At 49.3% G+C, this 13,286-nt stretch overlaps 1 protein-coding gene and 1 long non-coding RNA gene across 4 annotated transcripts in view; one reads left to right on the top strand and one right to left on the bottom strand.

Annotated features, from left to right (window-relative positions):
- Window positions 1-9,940: 9,940 nt before the first annotated feature.
- ALKBH3 (alkB homolog 3, alpha-ketoglutarate dependent dioxygenase) overlaps window positions 9,941-13,286 on the bottom strand; it is a 33,397-nt gene continuing 30,051 nt past the window's right edge. For all 3 annotated transcript variants that reach the window (XM_086677638.1, XM_086677639.1, XM_086677637.1), the window contains 2 exons: window positions 11,038-11,136; window positions 9,941-10,304 (listed from right to left, as the gene is read on the bottom strand). In XM_086677638.1, coding sequence (XP_086533764.1) covers window positions 10,212-10,304; window positions 11,038-11,136 — 192 coding nt within the window. In that variant the 3' untranslated portion in view covers window positions 9,941-10,211. The remainder of the gene's footprint in view (window positions 10,305-11,037; window positions 11,137-13,286) is intronic.
- On the top strand, window positions 10,262-12,342 carry LOC147576538 (uncharacterized). The gene is made up of 2 exons (XR_015240885.1): window positions 10,262-10,375; window positions 11,867-12,342. It is a non-coding gene; the product is annotated as an uncharacterized LOC147576538 (long non-coding RNA).

Below are 13,286 nucleotides of genomic sequence, written 5' to 3' on the forward strand. Positions count from 1 at the left end.
TAAACCATCAGATCACGACCTGAGCCAAAGTTGGACGCTTACCCGACTGAGCCACCAAGGTGCCCCCAAGACCAGCATTTTTTAATGATATACAACAGAACAAAAACATCAGAGTAAACACATGTAATAAAGTACTGTTTCATGAAGCTTTAGTTTTTAAACAGGGAGTGTGTGCGTGTGTGTGTGTGTGTGTGTGTATGTGTGTGCACTTTTTTTTTTTTTTTTACCATGGGCTTTGGTCAAAAAGCTATAAAAAACATTGTTGGTTCAATCCCTGTATTCTGCAGATGGGAAAGTGGGGCCAAGGGTAGGAAAAGGCTTGGCCCAGGGGCCAGAGACAGGACGGGAACCCAGTCTCCTGACAGTTGGACACTACTTGCCCAGTACCCACAGGCTGTCTGTCCAAGGCCTGATTCCTTGCTCGTCTTTCAACCTTAGACACCCTCTGCCTTGGCCACTCTTACCCTATGTTGTTCCCAGGCTAGAGTAGGAAGAATACGTGGCTTCATGTGGGAGTGCTGTGACAGGACATCCTCAGGCTCTTCTTCTTCTAGGTTGGTCCTACTCTGGCTCTTTCCCTGCCTCCTTTCATCCCCCAACTATCCCTCTGTGGGAACACTCCAGAACCAGGGCCCTTTCCACACTCTCTCTCAACTGCCTCCACAGAGACCCCTAAGCAGCCGTCACCCCAGTCTCTCTTGGCCATGCTGGGCCTGTCGCCCCCGAGGCCTTGTCCTAGACCCGTCTACACATAAGTCATTCTACCTCCACTGGCAGTGAGATCTGCCCCAAGCCCACTGCGAGCCCCTGCCCACCCCGCCCCCGGGGTGAAGGACTTTCCTTCACATCTATACACTATTTGGTAATAGTTGCCCTAGAGACACACATCACACTCAGTTCTTACAACAATCCTGTTTTATAGGTGGAAAAACTCAGGCCAAGAGACTTGCTGAAGATCACACAGCTGTCTGTGGAGGAGCCTGCTCTAGAAGCAGGTCTGTATGACACCAAAATGTACACCTTTGGCACTACCCTGCCTGGCTGATTCCTGGCGGACTGTCCCCCAGAGCATCCGGGTTGAGGGGAAGACGGCAGCAAGGGGATAGGGGAAGTACCTCTCACCTCACACTGCAGTGAGGAAAGGCAGCATCCACGCTTCTCCTGACCCCCTTCCTTTCCCCAGGAGGGTGGCAGGGACTTCTCTGATAGGGAAGCTTAGAGGAAGGAAATGGGGAATCTCCTTCCTTGCAGGCTTGGGGAGGGTGGGGGGAGGTGGCAGCTAGCAGGGACAGCCTGCTGTACTGGTTCCCGAACAGGGTGCCCCGAGTGCCCAGGGTGCCCCTAGACTTGGTGAAGGAGTAGCAAGAAGTCTGCCCATCAAGGTCTCCCATCTAGCTTTCTCAGTTAAGAACGCTGCTATTTTGACCTCACAGCTGAGTCCTCTGTTTCTCTTTTGCTTCAGCACTCATGGCGAGAAAGGGTGTTATCAGCACCAGAAAACCCAACGTCTTTTCTCCTCACCACTCCCAGGGGTACCCACCAGGCCACACACGTCAATCTCTCTGCTTGGGCTCCTGCCCCACAGGTCTTCCCACCTCCGGCCCCATGCTCTCACTCCCTCCTGGTAAATGCAATTTTTCCCAGCCCTCCATGGCTCCCAGGCCTCTCTCACTGTCTCTCCTCCAGCTCACACTCCAGCTAGACAAGCCCTGGACACAAGCTACCTAGGAACCCTAGGGCACCCCCACCCCTGCTCAAGAGCCTTCAGGCTGTCATTTCACAGTCCTCCTTCCCATCCTGCAAGTGCTCCCTCCACTGGGCAGCCCTTCCTGACCACCACCCCAAATTACATCTCGTGCTCCTCCAAGCCCTGCAGTACTCATTGTCAGGGCCCCTTGTTTTGCACTGTCACTGAGGTTTTCCAGGTGTGTGTCTTGTTTTCTCAACAAACGACACAAAATATAACCTTGATGCTAATGCTGGCTACGATGTACTGAGTGCTCGCTTGCTCTGTGCAGGGCACAGACGGCTTCTCTTTCGGGGAGAGAAGCTCTATAGGATGCTGAGTGCAGGGCCTGGCACATTACTGGTGCTCAAAGCACAGCATGAGCTCAGATATGCTCCAACACCAATGGTAGGAGGAGCAGTTGGTGTAACCTTTGTGGAAAGCCATTTACATTATAGATTCAAGGCCTTAAAAATATGCACAGCCTTCCAAATCCCAGCCAGGACGCCACTTTTAGGAATGTATTCTAATAAACAATAATAGATGTGCACAAAGGTTTAGCCACAGGACAGAAGCGTAAGTGGAGGGGTGGTGCTTCTGTTTCCTGAATTGTTAAATGGGGATAAAAATAGTTCCTAGTCCATGGGCTGCTGTGAGGGTTAATAAATCATGAGTTAATATACATAAAGCATTTAATACAGTGCCTGGCACCATACTTAGGCTCTATAAAAATGTTACCTGTTCTTTTTATTTGAATTGAGGTCTGAATGAGGCCAAATCCTGGGCTCTTAGCTACACCACCACTCTGCCTCCCACCATCCACTCTCCTGATTTCCAAAACCAACAGAACAGTTACTAATACTAGCAAAAACCACCCCAACACCAACAACAATCTAAATATCCAACATAGTGGGTCTGGTTACATAATACCACAAGCACATACAATACTATGCAGTCATTCAAAACCATGTTATGGAACAGTAATTAATGTCATGCACTAATGTTCATCTTAGATATGGGAAGGCTAATGGTGAGTTCGGTATGAAGCTTTTTTTCTTAAAGTATACAAATACGTGGAAAAATTCACTGCAAAACGTGAAGAGCTGTTCTCTCTGGTCGTAAAGTTAATAATGATTTTCCTTTTTATCTTTTCTTTTCAATTTCTTGCAAACAACACATATTCCTTCAGGAATAAAAACTAATTCTGAGGAAGAAATTCAAAGCCCTGCCGGCTTACTTCTATCTGTAATGGAAGGGATTGTGTCCTCCTTTTATATACTCCCCACTGCATCTAATACACAATCTGTGGACATAAAAGCCCTAGTCTTGAACAGAATTCCAAACTGGCAATCTTGTTTAATCTTCCAGGCCAAGGCGTTCTGTACGGAATTTAGAAACTGCCAGCGAGGACAAGATAACAATGTGACCGGCGGGGTGCGTCTGGGCCTGGTTGGTGACCCGCTCGCTGGGCTGGGAAAGCTCAAACGCTGCCCCAGGGGGAAGAGGTGGTGGAATCGGGCTGGGGGCCGGGGACGGTGCATTAGGAGACCAGTCACCCGGGGAGCATGTGGTGGGGCTGCAGAGAGTGAGCGGAGCCTTGATGGGAGGCCACTTTGGCATCTGGGAGCTCTCGTCAGCTTGGTCTAAAGAACTTCCCAGGAGACACTTAAGTGCAGCTGGATCTTAATATGCTCAGCCTCGCTCACAGACCATTTCATTTCGCCACTCCTCCCAAGCAGGGCCTCTGGGCCTCCCCTGGCTGACTGCAACAGAGGTGTGGGCACCCAGGGAGCCTGCTGAGAGGAAGGGAGGGACCACAGGGCCACTGGGCAGCCACCCCACGCCAGGGTCAGGGCTGGGCTGAACGTTCTACTTAAGACAATTACATTACTGAGCACATTACTGTCAGGAGCGTTGCATTCATGATCTCGGCCCTCACGAGACCTGGCAGAGGTGGTCTTCTGTGTCTGCTGTGCCACTGAGGGAACTGAGGCTTGGGGGCTCACTGACTGGTCCAAGGCGTCTCAGCTATAAAGGGGAGAGTGACACTCAAGCGGAGGCTCTCTGGCGGCAATTCCGACAGATGTGGAGGCTGCGACAGGAGTGGGGGTGTCGCGGCTGCTCTCTAATTCCCCCCACCCCTGCAGGCAGCGCTGTAAGTGGAGGCACACCCCTTTGCAAGGCCAGATCCAGGCCGGTCTCACTGGAAGTTGCCCTCAGCACTTGGTGCAGAGCTCGGCTCGCAGTATTTTCGGCAGGAGGAGGCTCCCTGAAGCTGCAGCAGGGATCCTTGCCACGAATCGAGCCACCTGGCTGGGGCGGCACCGACACCGCCAGGACCACTCCTCGGAGGGCTGAGCCCAACGGGCACTGTGACTTTCTGGGCTGTCTGTGCCCATGTTCCCTCTTGTCACCAGGTGCTGCTTTTAGCTAGAAATCTCAGAGAAGGCCACAGAACCTCTGAGTGGTAGAAAGAACAACGGCCTACGCACTTGATACGTCGTCTTCATGCCTGTTCTGCCTCACTCCCTGGGTGCCTCTGGGATGAGCACCTCTGCAACTTAGTTTCCTCATCTGTCCAATGGGGAGAGCAGCTCCTAACTTACAGCCTCGGAGTACTCTGGGAGACCGAGGGCAAGGCGTGCATGTGAGCTCACTTGCTCTCCTCTCTGGCCACCTGCACCCAGCGCAGGGCAGGAGGCTGCAGGCAGAGGCAGACTGGGGGAGAGGGAGGGCAGTGCGAGGGAAGCCACACACCCACACTCCCCCGTGATTTCTACCTCTAGGCTAGCTGTCTTCCTTTCCCCTTCACTGCAGGTGAATGGAGACTAAAAGCTATCAGAGAGAGGGTGCAGGGAAGAAATTGGGGGTTAATCCCTTAGACAAGTTCAGAGGAAACATACCAGGAGAGTTTTCTCTAACCAACAAGGGTACAGGAAGACACTTCTGAGTCCTGCCTGGGTGGTCTGCAGCCTGAATACCCCTGGGCCAGAATTTGCGAAGCACCCACCATCCCCATGGCATCCTTCATCCACCCATACCAGAAACATTCTTTAGGCAGGGAGGATACAGCCCTCAAACCACAATTGTTTTTGGAGGGTGTGGATTCCCATCCTAGGGCCCCACCCATGCCCATTCTCAAGTACAGACAAGAAATGCAGAACAAGAGCCACTGTTGTGGACAAACTTGGTCATCACAGCACCTGCAGAAGGGCCTGGGGCATGCCTTCTCAGGGTGAGGCAGCCCTACAGTCTCTGCCACTTGCTGCAGCAGGAAACCTTCGGGCCACATCTAGCAGGAGGGTGCGTGCATCCTGATGGCCTTTCCAGGGGCATCTGGATCATCACAGGCGCTGTGTGGCAGGTGCTTGTCACCGTGCGTTTGCCCACGCCTTTCCTGCCGTAGGCGGCTAATTGCAACCTGATCACCCAGCCCCTCTTGAGAGCCCCATGCTGGCCCACACTTCCTCCTGGCATCTCTACAGTGCTTCCAGGTGAAGGCACCAAGAAAGCCCCAGCCCCAGGAGACATTGACTGCGGCTCTTCCCCCCATGCCTGGAGCCAGGGTCGAGGTGGAGGAAGCCCAAAGACAACACAGAAGGCTAGCTGACAATTAGCCCTGCAGGCCTTTTCCAGCCCACCCTGGGACACCAGGTATCAGGATCTGACCAATCTTCTAGGTACACTTTTCCCTATCCGGTTAGAAAACAAAACCACCACCTCATTAGGATTGCATTTAGGAAGAAATCAGAATTAGGGACGTAGTAGGCCCAACACAGTATATACACATACACGCACACATACACATACAGTCTGCACACTCCCTTCTGGGTTTCACCTTTCAACTTTCCTTCCCATTCAGAAACTTACAATTTGTGTCCAGAGTTAAAAGCTAGTGGGGTCAGAGGCCAGGGTCCTGCCTGAACATGCCCACAAATTCTGGAGGCCCACAAGAAGAGGGACCGTCCCTGGTGTTCAGGGGGTGTGACATCACCCGTACGATGAGGGGGAGTGACAGCACAGACATAACTGTAATGACAACGCTGTCACACATACGTTGGTCGGCTCTGAGTCGGCTTATCTAAGAAAGCAATCTTTCTGGTGATGCAGGCTACAAATGTCCTGCCTAACTTGTCCTGTTTTCCTACACGGCTCTCTGACACTGGGCTCCTCGCCCAGCTCTAACACTAAAAAAATAGCCCAACATGGGGCTCTGTTCACAGGCTGGAAAGGCACTTCTAAATGGGCGTAGCAACTAAGCCAGCTGGAAAAGGCACCCTCAGTCTGTGTTCTGCTCTAATAAACAAACATCGATGCCATTTCCCCAATGACCCTCAGACACGGGAATCACCATATTTAAGAATGGATTCCAGGAGCACAAAACTGACAGGGATCTCCTGTGAGAGTTCTTTCCAAAGAGATAATGGGGAGGAACGATGGGGACAGCTGCAGACTAAGTCCTCCTGAGGAGAGCATGTGGGTGGAACCAGGTAGAGGTTACGATTTAAACAAACAGAATGCATCACTATTGAAACATCTGGCTTTTTCGAAGGCATTGTTAAGAAAAATAAAGCCATCGAGACTTTAGATTCAACAGTTTACAAGTACTATGACCAGAAAAGGCAAAGCAGGTCTTAGATAATCTGCAGCCAAGTAAAAGCTGCCAAAATTCAAAAAAGAAATATTCCCAGCAGGGCAGGCACCCATCATGTGTCAGGGACTTCTCTCAAGTCCCCCAACCGGGGCATTCTGCTCAGTGCAGAACCCACTCAGCTCTTGAGGGGCTTGCCATGACACAGTTCAGGAGACGGTGCCACACACTGACCAGGCCCAGAGAGACCTGCCACGCACGAGGACAAGGTCATATCAGCCATGGAGGCCGCAGAACGCGAGCACCACGAGGAAATGTCAGGTTTGTGAGCCGTGATCCGAACTTATCAGCAACAGTCAATGCCGTTTGAGTTAGTGGCTTAGTCAACAATGCGGATAGCGATTTCAGTACTAAGGATACCATCTGAGGCTGGGGGTACAGTGTTCTGAGGCAAGTTCTGTGCTCTGAGGCAAGCTGCCTGTTGTGAAGACATCTTTCTATTTTATTTTTATTTTTTGAAGTTTATTTATTTTGAGAGAGAGAGAGAGAGAGAGCATGAGCAGGGGAGGGGCACAGAGAGAGAGAGAGAGAGGGAGAGAGCGTGAGCATGAGCAGGGGAGGGGCAGAGAGAAAGAGAGAGAGAGAGACAGGATCTTAAGCAGGCTCCACACTGCCAGTGCAGAGCCCAGCAAGGGCTTTGAACTCACAAACCATGAGATAACAACCTGAGCCGAAACCAAGAGTTGGCCACTTAATTGACTGAACCACCCAGACTGAACCACCCAGACGGAGCCCCCTGTCAAGACATTTTTAGTGTACAACCTGACCCGTTTCTTTGGGCTGTCTGCTGACTGGAGTACAGCTGTCGGGAAGTATCATGAAGAAGCCTGATGCTGAGTTTGGGCATCATTCAGAGCCCTCAGCTGGACTCACAGGTTAGAGTGAAGAGTGGAAGGGACCATGCATCTACCTCAAGAGAGTTTCCTGGGATACGACCAAGAAACATTGTTCTGGGTCACTTGGCAGGAAGGTTGGATGAGAATTTACCTAAATTGCCAGAAATTGGGTTCTGTCCCCCCAAAAAGAGCTTCCCTAGTTAAATGGCCAATTATTAGTCCAGTTGGCAGGACGGTTTCTGACCAGGAGCTGCTAGTAGTGAAGAGAGATGAGCTACAGATGCCTGCCTTCACGTACCGGAATGCCAGAGGACAAACAGGGTGGCCTGGCAGTCAGCTCTGCCAGCAGGGGACCAGGGCAAGCTGGGTGGCCAGCTGGGCAGGGGCAAGCCCTGAGGCTCCGGCTCCCAGGGATGCCCAGTAAACTACTCAGCCTAAGTTCATGACGGCACAGGAAAAAGCACACAGTTTAAGGATTCACCTGTGGTTGGAATTCTGCTTCTGCTGCTTACAAGTCCTATTAAATCACTTAACCCTTCTTGGGGGCTCAGCTGCCTGGTCTCTACAATGGAAATAGTATGTCTTTCTTGCAGGGCTGTGGGGAGGATTAGGGATTATGTATAAAAAGCTCCCAGGACAGTGCCTAGCAGGTTATTAAAGCTCAAAAAAAGGGAAGCAAAAAACTAAAGCTGTTTTTCTTCATGCCATGTTGTTACATTTGCTTCCTCTTGCTTTATAAGTAATGTCAGCAAAGTAGTTTTCCCCCTAATTCCTAGTTAAGACCTACGGCCCGGAAAACACAGCAACCAGTTGGTACAGTGACTGAGCAACCTTTGCCTGGTTCTGGAATTCCCGTCCAGTCCTAAACCCTGTACTTTAACTCTACGGCAAGTACCTACCTTCTCATTTCAAAAGGGACATTATCTTAGTGGTAAAAAAAAAAAAAAAAAAAAAAAAAAAGGCAGTTCTAGCACTGGACAGCAAGCAACAAAAGTTAAGACTGCTGCTCTCAGATGAAGAAGCCCAGGTGGTGGCCCAGGCTGTCAGCTGTCGAGTAGGAATTCATTTCCCTGACAGACATGGCAGCGATGAGTGAAGAGATCAAATCTGCAGCTGACGCAAGGGGAGATCATGACCCATTAGGAGGGATGCCGTAAGGCTGGGAACCATCTGCCAGTTGTTTCGTTTGTGGGAATGGAAGAGGAATTTCCCAATGTCATGCATCAAACTCAAAACCAAAGCTGGCTGTACCACCCTGGCCAGATTTTGTTTAATAAGAAAAAAGCTAGGAGGGGCGCCTGGGTGGCTCAGTCGGTTGAGTGTCTGACTTCGGCTCAGGTCACCATCTCTCGGTCTGTGAGTTTGAGCCTCGCGTCGGGCTCTGTGCTGACAGCTGAGCCTGGAGCCTGCTTCAGATTCTGTGTCTCCCTCTCTCTCTGCCCCTCCCCTGCTCATGCTCTTTCTCTCTGTCCAAAATAAACAAACATTAAAAAAAAATTTTTTTTTTAAAGAAAAAAACTAGAGATCAGAGGTTTTATTTTATTTTTACAGTGATTTGTATTTCCCTCACTGAAAAGCGCGTTATAATGCCCAGATTTTATAAAGCACTTAGTGTTTTTTACAAAAAGAAGCCATCCACATGTGAAACATTTAAAAAATGGGGTGGGGAGAAACCCAATGCAAGAAGCCAGAAAGACTGTCAAAGAACAGGGCCTGGCCAGGCCCGGTATTACATCTGAGTTGCGGGGAAGAGCCTGCCCAGCCTTTGGCTCTTCACCAAAATCACAGAGGCCATAAATCTTGGAAACAAGATCAAAAGCAAGAAGGCTCTGTAAATTTTCCCCACAGGCAGCTAGGGAAACTCTAATTCTCTTGCCCTGTTTTCATCCATTTTCTTTCTCTCAAGTATCTCTCCATATCTTGGTTTGGAATCAGTTTGGCACAGTGCTCCTGAGTCAACAGGTCAAGAAGACATGTGACTTTATGATGCAATAAAGGGCAGCCACTCTGTTCTGTTTGGGGAACCTGGTGACATCATGGACTAAGCACTGAATCTCGGGAACTTGTGTCTAAGACAGCACTGAGTCAGAAGAAAATTTTCATCATAGGGCCCCTGGAACTCAAAGTAAAGACAACTATTAGGTAACTGAGTCTATCCCTGTAGGACGGCTCCCGCTTCTATCTGGCTTCAAATGACTCAAGTTATTCTCTAGGGGAAATTCATCTATGTGGGACAGCTGTCACCAGCAGGACATTTGCTGTTCTTCAGCCTAAATTTCTCATGACATCACTCACCTACTTCCGCCTTTGAGGGACAGTTTTCTCTCATGTGACAAGTACCCAGGCGGCTGCCTGAAGATGGCTGGGCGAGAGAACATGGCCTCCACTCTTCGTTCAGAGGCCGGTAACCTGTCTGTGTCCCAGGAAAGAGACTCAATTAAATAGAGTGCTCCCAGAGCAGGCAGCTTTCCATGACAAAAGCACACAAGCCAAGATGCTGAGGAGTCAGGGCAGCCTTCCACAAAGCTCTGAGAAGCCACCTCTGCTTGGGTCTCAACAGCTGTGGGCCTGCGGGGGCTCCGGAGTCGCTGACACATATTTGTGGCTCTATTTCACCAAGTCACAAGGAATGAACACGTGCGGATTTACCCTGGAGGCAAAGCACATTCACGTTTCTTCCAGTGAAGCAGGGAGGGCAAGAGAAAAACTGCTTACGGACAAAATCACTCGTGAGCACAGCCACAGCGGTTTTTAATTTGCCTAAAGAACATATCGTGTACGATTTCAGGATGTGAGCAGGGAGCACTGTCCCCACAGTACGCATACTGTGAATGGGAGAGGCCAGCTGTCGTTTAACAGGACTCCAAGCTGGGAAGCAACCCACACCCTCACCCTCCAAGCAGCTGCACCGCGAGATCAGCTGGACCAGCCTCTGGAAGTCTCTTCAGGGTGGGAGTCTCAGCTCAGTCTCAGCAGAGCTCCTCACAAAGACCGCCCGTCACCAGCGCGCCCCTCTGGGGTCTGGATAAACTGTCCGAAAGGTCAGGTTTATTCTCGGTTCTCTGGAGTGGTACTCTTTGGGCACTCGATGCTAAATGGAAACACAGACAACTCTGACATAAACACATTTATGAGGAGACGGACCCCCGTCCCGCGACCCCCGTAAGTACCAATGAGCTCTTGGAAGTCTTGCGGAGAAAGGTTTTCTTCTTTGAAGAACACTTCCCCCACCACCATTGCTCTGATTGGCCAGCGCCCTCGCAGTGAAGTACTTTCACCTCTTCTACCTGTTCTTCCTCTCAGCTTCCTGCCATTTCCCCCAATCTCCTAAAACAGCATGTAAACGGCTGAGACCAAAGACAGGCGTGAGATTCCACTCTCGTGCCAAGTGCTCTTACGTGAACCTGCACACCTTAAACATGACCTTGCTTTACAGTCTGGCCTGAGCCGTGGAGCTGTGCGGCCCACGGTGATGTGCTAGCCACTGGCTACCTGATGCTATTCAAACTTAAGTCCCTCCACACACTAGCCACATTTCAAGAGATGAAGAATAGTCGTGTGTGTCTAGAGGCTACTACATGGGGACTTAAGAGATGCAGAACTTTTCTGCTGTCACAGAAAGTTCTGCTGCATGTTGCTGCCGCACAGGTCCGTTCTGATTGACAGTAGCATCAAAACTCCTTGATAATGACATCACTCTACCGCCTCTCGCTCACAATAAAAGCACCTTGCTTTTCACCACATCTGTTACAGAAATTAACAATCACAAGCTGTCAGGACACTGCCTCCATAGGAGTGAATCCAAATCACTTGCATGTTCTCACCTGCCAGTCAGCTTGTGTAGCTCCTTCCATGATTAACAAGGTCCCATGATCCAAGGGTATCTTCACTCTTTCCACATAGGTGTAGTCTCCATTCTCTTCCTAGAAAACAGCATTCATTGCACTACATTTTTTGTGGTGTGATCAAGATGCAACAGAAGCTGACGATGGTCAAGAAATGCAATCCTCTACTCAGCTAGACTATAGGGGCTCGTATACTGGTTCTGTCACTTGGCAGCTGTTTGGCCTTAGGCAAGCTGTGTCACCGTCGGTACCTTAATTTACTCATCTGTAGAATGGGGATGATGACAGGACCTGCCACACAGGGCTGTTATGAGCCTCCACCGATCGAATACGTGTAAATTCCTTGGAGACTGGCACATATTAAGTACAGTATAAGTGCCAGCTATTATTATCAGCATCTAAAATGCAGAACAGCCCATTCTGACCTGTGAAGAAATTAAGTCATTCATACGAGAACTCCTTACATCTGCTTTATGCCATGCTCTGTGTTCTGACATAGTGTGGAAAACAAGGCTTTTAAACAAGATGTGGTGTGATGAGTTCTCACTGCTTTTTCAGAAGTTATGATAATTCATTAATTGGTACCTATGTTAAACTAGTCACAACTCTTCCTATAGCTCCTCTGGTGTCTTGGAGATACATTCTTGTTTCTTTCCAGAATAGTCAGCAGCAGGATTTTCTTAAAGAAGGGAGCTCTGGCTTGACCAGAACAGTGTTGCAAACTGAGACGGGCTATTTAAGCCTGAGAGCATAGATCACAACACTTCGGATACAAATGCCTTGTATTCACATTGCCCCTCTCTTCCAGAGAGCTCAAAGTCCATTCATGTCCAGTCCTCTGATGGAAGCTTCACAGAGTGGCCTGCGGAACAGCCAACAGGTGGGGGTCACTCTTCCTTCGCAGCCAACAAAGGGGTGCGTTTAACAACTTCCGTGCTCACAGCAACGAAGAGCTTATCAAGAGCTGAGACCCAACCTTCCTGATCTTTCCACTTCCGTTCTGGGCAGATCCACCCATTCATCTGCTTCACTTCGGATGCAAGGGACTGCATTTAGGTTATTGCAGGATTGATTTCACTGCAATACTGTGTTTATGTTTATTATTGCAGGAGTGCTTCAGAGAATGTAACTATTTACAATGATTTCCTTCAGGAAAATCAAAATCAAAACAATAATGAACTTGCATAAACAGTTTAAGTTCTAGGTCCCAACCCTTGGCAGTGACTTTGTCGAGCACAGTCATAACTTTTCCAGGCAGAAGATAAAAGCAATGTTTAAACATAACTTTTGGTTTCAGTGATTGATTTTAATTGTGCCTGCCACCTTTTCTTTTTCAGTAGCAAGTAAGCGTGAAGCATTAACCTCTGACCCGTCAGCCAATCAGAGAGCAGTGGGAAGGTGACCCTGTTCTCGGGTGGCCCAGCTGCATCTCAGAAAAGCTGAGCAGCTCTCTATAAAAAAGGATTCCAACCACAAATGTATGTCCTACTGGAGAAAAGGTATCAGAAGGGAGTGCATCGGCCATGAGATTAGAGGGCTCAGGGCTCCTTGATTGGGGCTGTAAAGTCAGTTGCCAAATCAAGATTCAACACAGCTAGGAGCAGACCTCTTGCCCTGTACAGGAGGAGTGCCCTACACTCAGGGAGTGCAGCAGAATCTTCGTCTATAACTCAAGCACAGACACAAGGACAGGGCAGAAAAATGAAGTAGAGAGGAAAGACACTGAGCCAGACACAAAGACAATTCTGAGACGAAGACCTCTTAGAACAGTAAAAACATTATTAGGGAAGAGGGAGTACCAAGGCCAATGGAAGAGACGGGGTGAACACTGTAATTCTGCCTGGAAACATGCACCGGGAATAAACGTAACAAGTGAGAAAGAATTCCAGATGCAAGGGGAAAATACCAGCACTGATAGAAAGTGATATTCAACAGAGCCACGTTTCACTTAATGTTCCTAAGATCTGAATTTTTCAAATGAGAAAAAGCCTCAAGTTGATTTTAAGTACACTACTTCCAATATAACCTTTAGTTGTACATAAAAGCAGAAGAGGGTGATCCTTCACTTGCGATGGAGCTACTATTTTTTTTTTAATGTTTATTTATTTTGAGAGATTGAGAGTGCGAGCAGTGGAGGGGCAGAGAGAGAGAGAGAGAGAGAGAGGGAGACAGAGAATCCCAAGCAGGCTCTGCACTGTCTGTACTGAGCCTGACACGGGGCTTGATCT

Source organism: Puma concolor, chromosome D1 (genome assembly GCF_028749965.1).
Source record: "Puma concolor isolate L17-30 chromosome D1, mPumCon1.1.hap2, whole genome shotgun sequence".
NCBI classification, from domain to species: Eukaryota; Metazoa; Chordata; class Mammalia; order Carnivora; family Felidae; genus Puma; species Puma concolor.